General features: G+C 42.7%; 1 protein-coding gene across 1 annotated transcript; it reads right to left on the bottom strand.

Moving 5' to 3' along the window:
• Positions 1 to 4,398: 4,398 nt before the first annotated feature.
• LOC138356142 (baculoviral IAP repeat-containing protein 8-like) lies at positions 4,399 to 5,232 on the bottom strand. The gene is made up of 2 exons (XM_069311890.1): positions 5,130 to 5,232; positions 4,399 to 4,940 (listed from the first exon to the last, which is right to left on the bottom strand). Exons 1-2 carry the CDS (start codon positions 5,230 to 5,232, stop codon positions 4,399 to 4,401), a joined length of 645 nt encoding a protein of 214 aa, XP_069167991.1.
• Between the last annotated feature and the right edge of the window lie 14,271 nt (positions 5,233 to 19,503).

Below are 19,503 nucleotides of genomic sequence, written 5' to 3' on the forward strand. Positions count from 1 at the left end.
CACGAACTAAGAGGGGGAGAGGTGTTCACCACACCTACAAATTCTAATATATTGTTTTGTTAACTGCGTGATCACAACATATACCTCCTGATCTCTTGTTCTACCTCACACTATTCAATAAACACAATTTTGTGTCATTTCTTGACTAAAATAGCACTCCGAAAACATCTTTGCCCGTTTTTTATTTTAAAATTGTTAGCTGTAGTTATGACTGTTTTAGCAGTCTATCTGATAGAAAAAAAAACAGAGACTAGTGTTAGCATAATAGGTGAAAAATAGCTGATCATTCTCTTATTACGTTTTATTCAATAACTGGTAGACATAACATAAGTCACATATTTATCTTGGTAAAACATAATAACTGGCAGGCATAACACACACACAGCATAATGCAGTCACATGGTGTTAGTATAATAGGTGAAAAATAGTTGATCTTTCTCTTATTACGTTTTATTCAATAACTGGTAGACATAACACAACATAATGTAACCACAGGGAGATAACATAACATAACATATCACATTGTTTTTTTTAGCTTTAGGCTTAGATTTTAGATTTTTTTTAGGTTTTTCTATAGTCAGACGATTATCACTTCGTTTAATCTGTCGTTTGGGTGGGGGAGGTGCTATTATTTCACGCTCAACCTCGGTATCACTATCACTGTCACTGGTGGTATCAATATAGCTGGCTCTATTAAGATCATCCCCAACTCGTATCCTTCGCAGTGGGGTAAAGTTTTCGTCATCACTGCTTATTATCACCGTCTGAGTCATGGTGTTACACTCTTCACGACCTCTAGCCCGAGATGTGGCTTTGTGTGAACTTAGTTTAGAGTTGTGGGTTGTGGAGGAGGAGGGGTGTGAGCTGGGTTTAGGGTCAAGGCTTGTAGACGTGCCTTGGAGTGAACTAAGTTGGGGGTTGAAGAAAAGATTCATATCAATATCTGTAAGCAATCCCCATTGCTGGCTATCTGTAAGCATTATACGCTCATCCAGTAAGGCTTCTACATTCAAATCATTTTCGGTCTGAGTAGCGGGGTTATCCTCTGAGAGAGAAATAGCGGCAAACACCGCATCATCAAGACCTTCACTCATAGTCAAGAGATCTGGATACTCATCCCCCTGTGAAATATCCACACTCATTCTTACAACTTCTTCTTCAGTCCTATTATTGCTAGTAGTACTACTAGTAGTAGTGTCACTACCTACTCTACTCCCCCCAGTTAAAAGGCTGGGGGACAGCACCTCTTCAACAGTATTCATAAAATATAATGAGTTATTCCCCCTCTGATCAGCAGTCGGGCCAGCGAGTACACAATGAGGGATGGTGTTACTACTACTTCTATCACCAGGATCTCCATCAGCAGGAGCAGTAGCGAGTGTGGTAGTGGTGTGTGTAGGGAGACAAGCACTTGCGGTGCGTGTGGCACCAGCAGGGGTGACACCAGCCGCGCCCTGGTCGTTGCGGTCACCAGCACCAACGTGGGAGGGTGGGCTATCACCGTAGTCGATTGGAGTAGGGGGTTTCGGGGTTCACCACAAGAGGGTGAGCAACAGTATACCCAAGGTCACTCACCGTAGCCCTGCGGGTCTTCACTCTATCCTCGCGGCGCCACTGTATGCCAGTAGAGTATCCCAGTCAATCCCAACTGGCCTCTGATCGAGAATGAGTGAGAACACAGCATGTTCTCTTTACAGCTGTGTGCCCGCCCCGGCAAGGGCTCTACTATTAACCACAAGGTCGCCAACTGTGTCCAGTAACATGTCAGTGGTATTGTGGAATTGTGGTAACAGCGGCAAGAACACATTCAATAGATCTGATATCAGGCAGGTATTTATTTCTATCACTCTATTTCCTTTCATGTATTGTATAGCCACAAGAAATATGGAGGGGATGATGCAAACGCCAAGGTATTTTGTGTTTTACTTAAAACTCAAGACATCACATACGTATATCAACAAGTAAACAGCTATTTCATGCGTAAGTCGCTCATTCCCACATATAATCATGAACTCGCCAAGCTGGCAATGCTCCCTCTCACGTCAATGTCAAAATCAGCTGGGCGACTCCCCCCCCCCACTGTGTGATCTCTTACTGCACTTGTTTGTTGGCGAAATATGCCTGTTTCTTTAAATTCTCAAGGATCACTAAATGTTCAAACAACACAATATCTGCGACAATAGCAATAGAACGTAAATACTTCGCTGCACTGATCTTGAGCTCAATCAAACATTTCTATATTAAAGAACACAATAATTCACTATCATGGTATAACACACTGCACCTCATTTAATGATAACGCATGCAAGTATATATTACTGGAGTTCTCAGTAATTCCTTTCGTGGGCGAATATTCAATTGATCACTGCACACATGAATGGTTATTCAATACACAAGCATAGACATATATATATATAGATAAATCATAGATATCAATAATAGTAATAATATAGTTACTGGGCACATAGCCTAACACCAAATACTGGTACATTTATATATATATATTCTCTCACTAAATGATCATATTAAAGTCTCATGAAAGACATTATCAACACAGTAAATTCATCAATTACTCCGGGTGCCTGCACACACCAATAATAATAATAGTTACCGTGAGTGCTCTATGTAGCCCCACTCTGCACACTTGTGCCTTACTGTGACATGGGTGAGCCTTGCTCACGACATACAAAATACTCTGGCTAAATAATATAGCTGACTAAAGGGGAATTGGGAGGGAAACTAGAATCACCTATTTCCACCTATCCTCCGGTGAGAGTTGAGTTGTAGCTCCTGGTCCAGGCTCCCGCCTCGTGTAGGGAACGCCCTCACACACGCCTTGTTGTGTCCTCCAGGAACCCAATCAATGTCCCAAAATAAACGCTTCGTCTCCGTATTCTGTCCTCCGCGGGTCCGTGCCCCTCCTCCACGTCTTGTAGTGTTGGAGTCGGTCTCCCGGCCGTCAAATTCTCCTCCCAACTACGGCTGCCTACCTACCTCTCGGCTGCAGTCGTTCGGATTCCCAATTAGTGTCTTCTTTCACTGCTTCCCAGTGGATTGGCCCAGCCGCTACGTCGTCACTGTGAAGCTATCAGACGTCCCAGACGATACTGCCTAGACTTCACCTGCACAGCACCCGACCCTGGAGCACTTGACGCTCAATATTCCATCAATTCCCTCTTCGATCCACACATGGAATGAAGGAAGACCTCCCGGCGTACTTGCAGACTATGGGTGACGCGTAAGATCCACGGGAGTGGCGTATTACTGTCAGATTGACAGGATCAACCTTCACACATCCATCCACCTTGACGTGTCATGTCAGACTGATGGCGCTGCCGTGGCGCTATGACCGGACCCCCCTAACTTCGTGACGTCATACTTGCCAAGGAAGGTTTTCATTGGCTCCCTGTGCCACATCGCTGTCGGTGACCAATCTGGTGCCACTGACGTCACACAGTTTTGGTGGCAAAACGGAGGAGCTCGAGCCATATTGGCTTCCTAAAGGGCCTATACCACAGGCCAAAATACTTTTCTTTCACGAATTTCTCGCCATCTCGAGAACACTACACTCTCACAAATATATCAAACTGATGCCCACGACGTAGAGAACGCTCGGGTAAAGCGGACATGACTCTTACAGCAGGCGTGGGAGAAATATAAGGGGGGGGGGGGGGGAACACCGTCACAGGGGGGAAGACACAACCACCTCCCCGGTGTTTGTGTGTATGTGTGTGTTTCCGAAGAATATGAAAATATTCCCTCCAGAGGTGGTTCTGGTGGTGCTGGTGGTGCTGCTGCTGCTGCTGCTCACACCACGGCTGCTAGCTTTCTCCAGGTAATATAAAAAAAAGTTTACATTACTAGCATAACACACACACACACTCACTCTTCCCATTATTGTTATTATTTGTTACTACTACATCAACATTAGCAAACAACAACAAGAAGCATCTTAGCACAATATAACTCGACTTAAGGGAAACATACTGCGTATTATTGCTAGGGCTTGACCTAAGCGCTCATCACCATCTGAGTTGGGAGGAGAGGCTACACCGGCAGCAGAGGCTCGTGCGGACATCTTGGATTGGTGGGTGGGTGGATGGAGTGTTTACCCTACCAGGTCAGGGGCGAGCTATATACCCCCTTTTAAGAGGGTGCCTCCTCACCACACACCTCCACCTCCCACAGCGTTAATAATAATAATAAAAATAATTAATAAGGATAATATAAAAGAATCAACTTTAGATTTGTTTATTAAGAGATAATAGGAAGAAGTAGATGTACTACATCTCCTCAACATACAGGACATTTGTCACATCTTGTTACACAATCAAAACATATTACCATATGCCTATATGGAATGAGAACAGTGTTTATTTCTTGAGTGAAACACACCTTTCAATAAAACCTAGCTACACCAGGCATTGCATTCTCTTCCGCAACAACAACATCCACACGTTCATCTACCTCCACTACTGGGGGAACTGGGCGGGGGAAAATAACACCTTGGGACGATAATACTTCTAAGGGAGATTCAGCTACCTCATCTGTGTCCTCACTTTCATCCACTCGATCTAAAAACCATAACAACACCTCTTCACAGTTAGATTCGCCAAGGAGAGGTAATATATCATTTTTAATCTTGAGGTATTCTATTAGGGCAGCTCGCAGGGCGATGTATGGAAATCTCACTGTAGCAGCGAGTCCATTAAAATAATCAAGTCCATCCAGGAGCGTGTTAATCAGTGTTTCGTCAATGGGTTTTGTCAGTCGACGAGGGGAGAAAGGGACCGCATTTTTAATGAAAGCTCGATCCTTCTTCAAGTTTAAGTAGATGCAGTCGGGGTAATAACGAGCGTGGAGCATCCAGGGGTCGTCCGAAGGTATGACGTTAACAAGTCCACCACCACAATAAAAACATTGTATATGGTCTCCAACTCCTAAGAAAAAATAAAAATATATAAACATTTTTTTATAAATAAATAAATAAATGAGAAAGTAAATACTAGAACTTCTCAAACAGATTTAGCTCGTGTGATTACATTAAGACAATAATAATAATAATAATAATAATAATAATAATAATAATAATAATAATAATAATAATAATAATATCTTCCACTACTCACCACAAGAGAAAAAGCCAGCACGGGACAATTCTGCTGGAGACTGACCACACATATCAGGCCAGATGATTCCAAATGATGCCAAACGAGACTTATACTCCGCCATCTCCGGGTATATGGGCATAGAGAATGGTAGAATTCCCGAGTTTTCCCCGCTCCATTCCACAGCCCCTGCAATTATTAAAAAAAATAATAATAATAAAAATAATATATATATATATATATATATATATATATATATATATATATATATATATATATATATATATATATATATATATATATATATATATATATACGCTCACCATTCCTATAAACGCAAAATGAAAGATAACTATGTGTTCAAACACACACACACACAATCTTATTATCAAGCTATTCACACTGACTATACAACCAACGTTATTCACAGAGACTAAGAGATAACACATAATTGTGATGGGTACTTACAACTGCTAGCTGAATTTCCCACTCTTTCCAGTTGCAGGACGGAATAGGTGAAATTCAATCCATAGGCGTAGACCATGTTGCTTAGCGCAATGCTGACATTTTCAGTGCGTTTACCACTGATGAAAGGACAGTGTGGTGCTGCAGCTACATGTCGACTGCAAGGGGTGTCCTCCCCCACCACCCACCCTCCAATTAACGCATAACAGAAACTGCATATGCAGTAATCCACGGATTTGGTGAAGTAGAATCCGCCACTGGCTAAATCCTGGGGCAAAAGCCAGTCAAGACGCCATCCCACAAAAGTGTCTAGCCTCATCTGCTCACAACGCAATCGTTCCATGCTGCAGAAAGTTTTGGTGCGAAAGACGTCCATGCTTGGTCGAACACTCAAAATTGTGGTAAAGGTTTGACCGTTCCCGGCCTATTTATCCTCGAGAATGGGGTGACGCATTTCGCTACATATTCATTGAGAAATCTATGTATTAGCTTAAAGGTAAACCCAACTAGTTTAAGCAGTGCTGGTAGGAAAGATGAAATAGTCAGCTTCGCGTGGATTTGAAAAAAAAAAATCTAATCTGTTCTATCCAGTAGTGGATTAAAGTTTACACACACACTCTAAACACTCGCCCAGGGAGAGTAGTTTTTGTTGGAGATAAATATGTTATATATATATATATATATATATATATATATATATATATATATATATATATATATATATATATATATATATATATATATATATATATATATATATATATATAACTGAAAACTCACACCCCAGAAGTGACTCGAACCCATACTCCCACAACTGGTATGTACAGGGACGCCTTAATCCGCTTGACCATCACGACCGGACATAAGGAAGTGATAGCCGAGGCTATATGAACCACTTCCCCGCCGGCACTCGGATGTGCCGGCGGGGAAACTTGGCTTATTAGGCAAATCGGGCCTTGATAAAATGCTATGCCCAAGATTACCATCCGAGTGCCGGCGGGGAAGTGGTTCATATAGCCTCGGCTATCACTTCCTTATGTCCGGTCGTGATGGTCAAGCGGATTAAGGCGTCCCTGTACATACCAGTTGTGGGAGTATGGGTTCGAGTCACTTCTGGGGTGTGAGTTTTCAGTTGTATATAGTCCTGGGGACCATTCAGGCTTGTTTGCATTTGTGTTCCTCACGTGTGCCCCAAAGAATGAGGTGATTTGATAAAATGCTATGCCCAAGATTACCATCCGAGTGCCGGCGGGGAAGTGGTTCATATAGCCTCGGCTATCACTTCCTTATGTCCGGTCGTGATGGTCAAGCGGATTAAGGCGTCCCTGTACATACCAGTTGTGGGAGTATGGGTTCGAGTCACTTCTGGGGTGTGAGTTTTCAGTTGTATATAGTCCTGGGGACCATTCAGGCTTGTTTGCATATATATATATATATATATATATATATGTCGTACCTAGTAGCCAGAACTCACTTTTTGGCCTACTATTCAAGGCCCGATTTGCCTAATAAGCCAAGTTTTCCTGAATTAATATATTTTCTCTAATTTTTTTCTTATGAAATGATAAAGCTACCCATTTCATTATGTATGAGGTCAATTTTTTTTATTGGAGTTAAAATTAACGTAGATATATGACCGAACCTAACCAACCCTACCTAACCTAACCTAACCTATCTTTATAGGTTAGGTTTGGTTAGGTAGCCGAAAAAGTTAGGTTAGGTTAGGTTAGGTAGGTTAGGTAGTCGAAAAACAATTAATTCATGAAAACTTGGCTTATTAGGGGCAAATCGGGCCTTGAATATTAGGCTGAGAAGTGAGTTCTGGCTACTAGGTACGACATATATATATATATATATATATATATATATATATATATATATATATATATATATATATATATATATATATATATATATATATATATATATATGTCGTACCTAGTAGCCAGAACTCACTTCTCAGCCTAATATTCAAGGCCCGATTTGCCTAATAAGCCAAGTTTTCCTGAATTAATATATTTCCTATAATTTTTTTCTTATGAAATGATAAAGCAACCCTTTTCTCTATGTATGAGGTCAATTTTTTTTTATTGGAGTTAAAATTAACGTATATATATGACCGAACCTAACCAACCCTACCTAACCTAACCTAACCTATATTTATAGGTAAGGTTAGGTTAGGTAGCCAAAAAAAGCTAGGTTAGGTTAGGTTAGGTAGGTTAGGTAGACGAAAAAACATTAATTCATGAAAACTTGGCTTATTAGGCAAATCGGGCCTTGAATAGTAGGCTGAGAAGTGCGTTCTGGCTATTAGGTACGACATATATATATATATATAAGCCTATACTTGCATAAACCACAAGTGAAGATTAACAATCTTTGGACAACACCCACCAGTGGGACTCGAACCCAGAAAGCACAACTACCTTCCAGTAGCTGGCATAACTAGTATGCTTTAACCCACTACGCCATCAGACCTTACAAAAGAAGTAGATAGTTCGAGATATATATATTTCAAACATCTCCACCTCCCGAAGGCACCAGATGAGTGAGGGGTCAGTCTGCATTTTTCGTCAAGCCACTGTCAATGTGAGAGAACTCGTGTCCAGCTTATAAGCCTATACTTGCATAAACCACAAGTGAAGATTAACAATCTTTGGACAACACCCACCAGTGGGACTCGAACCCAGAAAGCACAACTACCTTCCAGTAGCTGGCATAACTAGTATGCTTTAACCCACTACGCCATCAGACCTTACAAAAGAAGTAGATAGTTCGAGATATATATATTTCAAACATCTCCACCTCCCGAAGGCACCAGATGAGTGAGGGGTCAGTCTGCATTTTTCGTCAAGCCACTGTCAATGTGAGAGAACTCGTGTCCAGCTTATAAGCCTATACTTGCATAAACCACAAGTGAAGATTAACAATCTTTGGACAACACCCACCAGTGGGACTCGAACCCAGAAAGCACAACTACCTTCCAGTAGCTGGCATAACTAGTATGCTTTAACCCACTACGCCATCAGACCTTACAAAAGAAGTAGATAGTTCGAGATATATATATTTCAAACATCTCCACCTCCCGAAGGCACCAGATGAGTGAGGGGTCAGTCTGCATTTTTCGTCAAGCCACTGTCAATGTGAGAGAACTCGTGTCCAGCTTATAAGCCTATACTTGCATAAACCACAAGTGAAGATTAACAATCTTTGGACAACACCCACCAGTGGGACTCGAACCCAGAAAGCACAACTACCTTCCAGTAGCTGGCATAACTAGTATGCTTTAACCCACTACGCCATCAGACCTTACAAAAGAAGTAGATAGTTCGAGATATATATATTTCAAACATCTCCACCTCCCGAAGGCACCAGATGAGTGAGGGGTCAGTCTGCATTTTTCGTCAAGCCACTGTCAATGTGAGAGAACTCGTGTCCAGCTTATAAGCCTATACTTGCATAAACCACAAGTGAAGATTAACAATCTTTGGACAACACCCACCAGTGGGACTCGAACCCAGAAAGCACAACTACCTTCCAGTAGCTGGCATAACTAGTATGCTTTAACCCACTACGCCATCAGACCTTACAAAAGAAGTAGATAGTTCGAGATATATATATTTCAAACATCTCCACCTCCCGAAGGCACCAGATGAGTGAGGGGTCAGTCTGCATTTTTCGTCAAGCCACTGTCAATGTGAGAGAACTCGTGTCCAGCTTATAAGCCTATACTTGCATAAACCACAAGTGAAGATTAACAATCTTTGGACAACACCCACCAGTGGGACTCGAACCCAGAAAGCACAACTACGAACCCAACTAAAGCACAACGAAAAATGCAGACTGACCCCTCACTCATCTGGTGCCTTCGGGAGGTGGAGATGTTTGAAATATATATATCTCGAACTATCTACTTCTTTTGTAAGGTCTGATGGCGTAGTGGGTTAAAGCATACTAGTTATGCCAGCTACTGGAAGGTAGTTGTGCTTTCTGGGTTCGAGTCCCACTGGTGGGTGTTGTCCAAAGATTATATATATATATATATATATATATATATATATATAAATATATATATATATATATATGTCGTACCTAGTAGCCAGAATGCACTTTTCAGCCTACTATGCAAGGCCCGATTTGCCTAATAAGTCAAGTTTTCATGAATTAATATATTTTCTCTATTTTTTTTCTTATGAAATGATAAAGCTACCCATTTCATTATGTATAAGGTCAATTTTTTTTTATTGGAGTTAAAATTAACGTAGATATATGACCAAACCTAACCAACCCTACCTAATCTAACCTAACCTATCTTTAAAGGTTAGGTTAGGTTAGGTAGCAGAAAAAGTTAGGTTAGGTTAGGTTAGGTAGTCGAAAAACAATTAATTCATGAAAACTTGGCTTATTAGGCAAATCGGGCCTTGCATAGTAGGCTGAGAAGTGCGTTCTGGCTACTAGGTACGACATATATATATATATATATATATATATATATATATATATATATATATATATATATATATATATATATATATATATATATAAATATATATATATATATATATATATATATATATATATATATATATATATATATAATATATATATATATATATATATATATATTGGTGTATACTGGCAGCAGGTTTTCTTTCAAACATGTTTCATTGAATATGACCGCATATTCTGTATTTATTATTTTCTGGTTTAGGGCTTCTATCCCTCTAACTATTTTCTTAGCATCAGGGCTTAATTGAAATAGGAGTTCTCCAAAACTCATTTTCGTACTTTTAAGGTGAAGAAAAGAAGTGATTTACTATAGAGTATATTACACTTATTTGTATAATTTGCACGACGTTTCGAACCTCCATGGTTCATTCTCAAGTGAACAGATCTTACAATACAATTATTGTAAGATCTGTTCACTTGAGAATGAACCATGGAGGTTCGAAACGTCGTGCAAATTATACAAATAAGTGTAATATACTCTATAGTAAATCACTTCTTTTCTTCACCTTAAAAGTACGAAAATGAGTTTTGGAGAACTCCTATCTCAATTAAGCCCTGATGCTAAGAAAATAGTTAGAGGGATAGAAGCCCTAAACCAGAAAATAATAAATACAGAATATGCGGTCATATTCAATGAAACATATATATATATATATATATATATATATATATATATATATATATATATATATATATATATGCGAACAAGCCTGAATGGTCCCCAGGACTATATGCGAATGAAAACTCACACCCCAGAAGTGACTCGAACCCATACTCCCAGAAGCAACGCAACTGGTAACTACAGGGCGCCTTAATCCGCTTGACCATCACGGCCGTCAAAAGGAAGTGATAGCCGAGGCTATTTGAGCCACTTCCCCGACGGCAACTCGGATGGTAATCTTGGGCATAGCATTTCACCAAATCACCTCATTCTTTGGGGCACACGTGAGGAACACAAATGCGAACAAGCCTGAATGGTCCCCAGGACTATATGCGAATGAAAACTCACACCCCAGAAGTGACTCGAACCCATACTCCCAGAAGCAACGCAACTGGTAACTACAGGGCGCCTTAATCCGCTTGACCATCACGGCCGTCAAAAGGAAGTGATAGCCGAGGCTATTTGAGCCACTTCCCCGACGGCAACTCGGATGGTAATCTTGGGCATAGCATTTCACCAAATCACCTCATTCTTTGGGGCACACGTGAGGAACACAAATGCGAACAAGCCTGAATGGTCCCCAGGACTATATGCGAATGAAAACTCACACCCCAGAAGTGACTCGAACCCATACTCCCAGAAGCAACGCAACTGGTAACTACAGGGCGCCTTAATCCGCTTGACCATCACGGCCGTCAAAAGGAAGTGATAGCCGAGGCTATTTGAGCCACTTCCCCGACGGCAACTCGGATGGTAATCTTGGGCATAGCATTTCACCAAATCACCTCATTCTTTGGGGCACACGTGAGGAACACAAATGCGAACAAGCCTGAATGGTCCCCAGGACTATATGCGAATGAAAACTCACACCCCAGAAGTGACTCGAACCCATACTCCCAGAAGCAACGCAACTGGTAACTACAGGGCGCCTTAATCCGCTTGACCATCACGGCCGTCAAAAGGAAGTGATAGCCGAGGCTATTTGAGCCACTTCCCCGACGGCAACTCGGATGGTAATCTTGGGCATAGCATTTCACCAAATCACCTCATTCTTTGGGGCACACGTGAGGAACACAAATGCGAACAAGCCTGAATGGTCCCCAGGACTATATGCGAATGAAAACTCACACCCCAGAAGTGACTCGAACCCATACTCCCAGAAGCAACGCAACTGGTAACTACAGGGCGCCTTAATCCGCTTGACCATCACGGCCGTCAAAAGGAAGTGATAGCCGAGGCTATTTGAGCCACTTCCCCGACGGCAACTCGGATGGTAATCTTGGGCATAGCATTTCACCAAATCACCTCATTCTTTGGGGCACACGTGAGGAACACAAATGCGAACAAGCCTGAATGGTCCCCAGGACTATATGCGAATGAAAACTCACACCCCAGAAGTGACTCGAACCCATACTCCCAGAAGCAACGCAACTGGTAACTACAGGGCGCCTTAATCCGCTTGACCATCACGGCCGTCAAAAGGAAGTGATAGCCGAGGCTATTTGAGCCACTTCCCCGACGGCAACTCGGATGGTAATCTTGGGCATAGCATTTCACCAAATCACCTCATTCTTTGGGGCACACGTGAGGAACACAAATGCGAACAAGCCTGAATGGTCCCCAGGACTATATGCGAATGAAAACTCACACCCCAGAAGTGACTCGAACCCATACTCCCAGAAGCAACGCAACTGGTAACTACAGGGCGCCTTAATCCGCTTGACCATCACGGCCGTCAAAAGGAAGTGATAGCCGAGGCTATTTGAGCCACTTCCCCGACGGCAACTCGGATGGTAATCTTGGGCATAGCATTTCACCAAATCACCTCATTCTTTGGGGCACACGTGAGGAACACAAATGCGAACAAGCCTGAATGGTCCCCAGGACTATATGCGAATGAAAACTCACACCCCAGAAGTGACTCGAACCCATACTCCCAGAAGCAACGCAACTGGTAACTACAGGGCGCCTTAATCCGCTTGACCATCACGGCCGTCAAAAGGAAGTGATAGCCGAGGCTATTTGAGCCACTTCCCCGACGGCAACTCGGATGGTAATCTTGGGCATAGCATTTCACCAAATCACCTCATTCTTTGGGGCACACGTGAGGAACACAAATGCGAACAAGCCTGAATGGTCCCCAGGACTATATGCGAATGAAAACTCACACCCCAGAAGTGACTCGAACCCATACTCCCAGAAGCAACGCAACTGGTAACTACAGGGCGCCTTAATCCGCTTGACCATCACGGCCGTCAAAAGGAAGTGATAGCCGAGGCTATTTGAGCCACTTCCCCGACGGCAACTCGGATGGTAATCTTGGGCATAGCATTTCACCAAATCACCTCATTCTTTGGGGCACACGTGAGGAACACAAATGCGAACAAGCCAGAATGGTCCCCAGGACTATATGCGAATGAAAACTCACACCCCAGAAGTGACTCGAACCCATACTCCCAGAAGCAACGCAACTGGTAACTACAGGGCGCCTTAATCCGCTTGACCATCACGGCCGTCAAAAGGAAGTGATAGCCGAGGCTATTTGAGCCACTTCCCCGACGGCAACTCGGATGGTAATCTTGGGCATAGCATTTCACCAAATCACCTCATTCTTTGGGGCACACGTGAGGAACACAAATGCGAACAAGCCTGAATGGTCCCCAGGACTATATGCGAATGAAAACTCACACCCCAGAAGTGACTCGAACCCATACTCCCAGAAGCAACGCAACTGGTAACTACAGGGCGCCTTAATCCGCTTGACCATCACGGCCGTCAAAAGGAAGTGATAGCCGAGGCTATTTGAGCCACTTCCCCGACGGCAACTCGGATGGTAATCTTGGGCATAGCATTTCACCAAATCACCTCATTCTTTGGGGCACACGTGAGGAACACAAATGCGAACAAGCCTGAATGGTCCCCAGGACTATATGCGAATGAAAACTCACACCCCAGAAGTGACTCGAACCCATACTCCCAGAAGCAACGCAACTGGTAACTACAGGGCGCCTTAATCCGCTTGACCATCACGGCCGTCAAAAGGAAGTGATAGCCGAGGCTATTTGAGCCACTTCCCCGACGGCAACTCGGATGGTAATCTTGGGCATAGCATTTCACCAAATCACCTCATTCTTTGGGGCACACGTGAGGAACACAAATGCGAACAAGCCTGAATGGTCCCCAGGACTATATGCGAATGAAAACTCACACCCCAGAAGTGACTCGAACCCATACTCCCAGAAGCAACGCAACTGGTAACTACAGGGCGCCTTAATCCGCTTGACCATCACGGCCGTCAAAAGGAAGTGATAGCCGAGGCTATTTGAGCCACTTCCCCGACGGCAACTCGGATGGTAATCTTGGGCATAGCATTTCACCAAATCACCTCATTCTTTGGGGCACACGTGAGGAACACAAATGCGAACAAGCCAGAATGGTCCCCAGGACTATATGCGAATGAAAACTCACACCCCAGAAGTGACTCGAACCCATACTCCCAGAAGCAACGCAACTGGTAACTACAGGGCGCCTTAATCCGCTTGACCATCACGGCCGTCAAAAGGAAGTGATAGCCGAGGCTATTTGAGCCACTTCCCCGACGGCAACTCGGATGGTAATCTTGGGCATAGCATTTCACCAAATCACCTCATTCTTTGGGGCACACGTGAGGAACACAAATGCGAACAAGCCTGAATGGTCCCCAGGACTATATGCGAATGAAAACTCACACCCCAGAAGTGACTCGAACCCATACTCCCAGAAGCAACGCAACTGGTAACTACAGGGCGCCTTAATCCGCTTGACCATCACGGCCGTCAAAAGGAAGTGATAGCCGAGGCTATTTGAGCCACTTCCCCGACGGCAACTCGGATGGTAATCTTGGGCATAGCATTTCACCAAATCACCTCATTCTTTGGGGCACACGTGAGGAACACAAATGCGAACAAGCCTGAATGGTCCCCAGGACTATATGCGAATGAAAACTCACACCCCAGAAGTGACTCGAACCCATACTCCCAGAAGCAACGCAACTGGTAACTACAGGGCGCCTTAATCCGCTTGACCATCACGGCCGTCAAAAGGAAGTGATAGCCGAGGCTATTTGAGCCACTTCCCCGACGGCAACTCGGATGGTAATCTTGGGCATAGCATTTCACCAAATCACCTCATTCTTTGGGGCACACGTGAGGAACACAAATGCGAACAAGCCTGAATGGTCCCCAGGACTATATGCGAATGAAAACTCACACCCCAGAAGTGACTCGAACCCATACTCCCAGAAGCAACGCAACTGGTAACTACAGGGCGCCTTAATCCGCTTGACCATCACGGCCGTCAAAAGGAAGTGATAGCCGAGGCTATTTGAGCCACTTCCCCGACGGCAACTCGGATGGTAATCTTGGGCATAGCATTTCACCAAATCACCTCATTCTTTGGGGCACACGTGAGGAACACAAATGCGAACAAGCCTGAATGGTCCCCAGGACTATATGCGAATGAAAACTCACACCCCAGAAGTGACTCGAACCCATACTCCCAGAAGCAACGCAACTGGTAACTACAGGGCGCCTTAATCCGCTTGACCATCACGGCCGTCAAAAGGAAGTGATAGCCGAGGCTATTTGAGCCACTTCCCCGACGGCAACTCGGATGGTAATCTTGGGCATAGCATTTCACCAAATCACCTCATTCTTTGGGGCACACGTGAGGAACACAAATGCGAACAAGCCTGAATGGTCCCCAGGACTATATGCGAATGAAAACTCACACCCCAGAAGTGACTCGAACCCATACTCCCAGAAGCAACGCAACTGGTAACTACAGGGCGCCTTAATCCGCTTGACCATCACGGCCGTCAAAAGGAAGTGATAGCCGAGGCTATTTGAGCCACTTCCCCGACGGCAACTCGGATGGTAATCTTGGGCATAGCATTTCACCAAATCACCTCATTCTTTGGGGCACACGTGAGGAACACAAATGCGAACAAGCCTGAATGGTCCCCAGGACTATATGCGAATGAAAACTCACACCCCAGAAGTGACTCGAACCCATACTCCCAGAAGAAAAGGCAGCTTCCCATCCTTTTCCGTCTCGTAAGTGAAACGCAGCACGGAACTCTGCTCAAATGCCTCCTTCAGCTCCTGCAGATGTCTGACATCAGGTACCTGTGTAAAAATGTCGTCAACATACCTGCAGTATATGGCCGGTTTCAAGTTCATGTCGACTAAGACTTTTTGAAGAGATGGGCAAATCGAGCAAAAAGTCTTAGTCGACATGAACTTGAAACCGGCCATATACTGCAGGTATGTTGACGACATTTTTACACAGGTACCTGATGTCAGACATCTGCAGGAGCTGAAGGAGGCATTTGAGCAGAGTTCCGTGCTGCGTTTCACTTACGAGACGGAAAAGGATGGGAAGCTGCCTTTTCTAGATGTAACAGTCATGGAAAAGGGCGGAGGTTTCCACACTGCAGTCTACACTAAGGAAACAAACATAGGAATGTGCCTAAATGCCAACAGCGACTGCCCTGACAGGTACAAGAGGAGTGTTGTTAACGCATACGTCGACCGTGCTCTCAGCCACAGCTCAGAATGGAAGCAAGTCGACGAAGAACTCTGTAGGGTAAGGCAGGTCCTAGTCAATAACGGCTTCTCCAATGGTTTCATCGAAGACATCATAAGAAGGAAAGTGAAAAGCCATGCAACCTCCGAAGAGACAACTAACACAACACCTATACCCCCTATTAGACTATTTTACAGGAACTTCTTTTCCACAGCTCATAAAACGGAGGAAAGGGTCCTGAAAGATATTGTTAATAGAAACGTTATCCCTACAGACAAAAATCAGAGGATACAACTGACGATTTACTATAAAACCAGAAAAACGGCCAGCCTACTCATGAGAAACTCTCCAGACACAAAACAGAACGCTTTAAGAGAGACTAACGTCGTCTATGCCTTCAAATGCCCACTTGGGGACTGTAAGCTCCAAAAAACCCAGTATATAGGCAAGACAACAACATCTCTTTCTAGGCGTTTAACGATGCATAAGCAACAGGGCTCCATTAAGGAACATATAATCTCTTCCCATAACCAAACCATCGCCAGAGAAATCCTAGTAAACAACACAGAAATCATCGATAGATACAGCGATAGCAGGCGGCTTGACGTTTGCGAGGCACTACACATCAAGAAGTCAACACCAGCAATCAACAGCCAATTATTGCACAACTATATTCTACCCACCTCAAGACTCCGCTCCAATATAGAAGCATCAAGAAATATGGACCAATAGGCTTTCTACAAACACTTCTATTCAATACCCATTGTTTCTGTTCTGTCTTGTGTTGATACTTTTAATACCCTATTAATATCCCCTATTGTTCTGTCTTGTGTTAATGCCACATCACCCTTCCCACCTCACTCAAATGTAGATATAAAATCAGAGAAACGCAAGTTCTAATCAGTTGTGTATTTGTGAAGTCTTTGAAAATGTAATAAGTTTTACGAAACGCGCCCGTGTCACGTCAGACTAGAAATAAAAATGAATTTTGGAGAAGTGATTTTTGATTTACCTCCAACAGTGAAGCGTAATGTACGAAAGATTGAGAAAATTCGTGTTAGAATTATTAATCTTACTTTTTCGGTCATATTTAATAATATATATATAATATTATACTCTGTGTTTATCTTTCCACTTTAACAACAGTTGAGTGCGTTTATAGATGTAATAGAGGAATGAAAAGAGTAAATGGTAACTCTATACTGTATATAATTCTTACTTTCGCAAACTTGCGTTTAATAACTGACGAGATGTGTTCAAGGTACATGCTTCATAAGCTATCCAGTCTTAAAGACTGCAAAGTAGAAGGTGATTATCTGGCAACGGATGAGTTCCATCCTGGTGACTGTATAGTGTATGATATTCCTTCAAGAGAGTAAATGGTAACTCTATACTGAATATAATTCTTACATCCGCAAACTTGCGTTTAATAACTGGCGAGATTTGTTCAAGGTATATGCTTCATAAGCTATCCAGTCTTAAAGACTGCAAAGTAGAAGGTGATTATCTGGCAACGAATGAGTTCCATCCTGGTGACTGTATAGTGTATGATATTCCTTCAATTCACACCCATTCAGGAGGAATGTCTTGCGAGATCTGGGAAAGGTATCCTTATACACGACTACAGCGAGCGATCCAACCATTAAGTAACTATGTGGTGATGGCTGATCGCGTCAAAGTAGGAGGAGCTGTCTTTTCTCCTTCTCCCTCACCAGAAGGACTACCACATGTTATAGCTATTGTGACCCGGTATAGTGCAGGACCGCCAATAGAAAGTAACGCTGTTAGCAAAAAAATTCTATTAGAGCAGTGTGAGGAGGATACAGATTGTATAATGGAGGGTCTCCGCAACAATACTAAGATCAAGAGACGATGGAGCTTTAAACTATGCATTAATCAAATTTAAAGCATGACTAAACGACATAATTCAATCAAGCGCGTCAAAATTCCTTATGGGTTGGGAATGATTGACAGTGATGACTTGAATCCAGATGAAAAGCTTGAATGGAAGGTCAACTTCTACTCAGCTCTGGGTCACTTAGCCATGGTGTTAAAGAAACATGGAAAACAACTCATAATAGTTGAAAAAAAATGACAAGATAAATATGTAAGTGTCTACCAGTTATTGAATAAAACGTAATAAGAGAAAGATCAACTATTTTTCACCTATTATACTAACACCATGTGACTGCATTATGCTGTGTGTGTGTGTGTGTGTGTTATGTCTGCCAGTTATTATGTTTTACCAAGATAAATATGTGACTTATGTTATGCCTACCAGTTATTGAATAAAACGTAATAAGGGAATGATCAACTATTTTTCACCTATTATGCTAACACTAGTCTCTGTTTTTTTTTCTATCAGATAGACTGCTAAAACAGTCATAACTAGAGATAACAATTTTAAAATAAAAAAAGGGCAAAGATGTTTTCGGAGTGCTATTTTAGTCAAGAAATGACACAAAATTCTGTTTATTGACTAGTGTGAGGTAGAACAAGAGATCAGGAGGTATATGTTGTGATCACACAGTTAACAAAACAATATATTAGAATTTGTAGGTGTGGTGAACACCTCTCCCCTCTTAGTTCGTGGACTGGTGACTCACCTTTGTTTAAAATTAAATTTACAAAAAATGTTATTTGGACATCAGACAGAAAGATGATGATGATGATGATGATGATTTCCACGTTACATTACGTTACGTTACAGAGGGCTGAAACTGACACACAGTCAGCATTCTCTGTTTTTTTTCTGCTGGATCGAACGATCACTAATAGCTGATGGTGAGTGAAAACTCGCGCTATGGAAAGACACAAGGTCATACCTTGACGAGACGGGATGAGTAACCACGCATACATTTTCAAATGTTATAAGAACTGAAAACAGACATAACCCAGAGCTATTTCACTATCGTCTCATCCGGTCTGTTTACATTGGATAATGTAGGTCTTAGAGAGAAAGAGAGTGTGTGTTGAACTCGAGGATAATGAACAAGTCAATTTAATAATAGTACCATAACTATGTTTTTCCGCATTGTCTTATATATGTTTACTTTGTATGTGGGGAACATTGCTCACCTAAGGGAGAGAGAGAAAAAGAGAGAGAGAGAGAGAAAGAGAGAGAGAGAGAGAGAGAGAGAGAAAGAGAGAGAGAGAGAGAGAGAGAGAGAGAGATGGTGTGTTGAACTCGAGGAT

Source organism: Procambarus clarkii, chromosome 70, assembly GCF_040958095.1.
Source record: "Procambarus clarkii isolate CNS0578487 chromosome 70, FALCON_Pclarkii_2.0, whole genome shotgun sequence".
NCBI lineage: Eukaryota > Metazoa > Arthropoda > Malacostraca > Decapoda > Cambaridae > Procambarus > Procambarus clarkii.

Coding starts and splice junctions, on each gene's coding strand:
- LOC138356142 (XM_069311890.1), bottom strand. CDS start 5,232: ATGGCGGAGTATAAGTCTCGTTTGGCATCATTTGGAATCATCTGGCCT. Junction 4,941..5,129: donor TGCTGGCTTTTTCTCTTGTG/GTGAGTAGTGGA, acceptor ATTTTTTCTTAG/GAGTTGGAGACCATATACAA.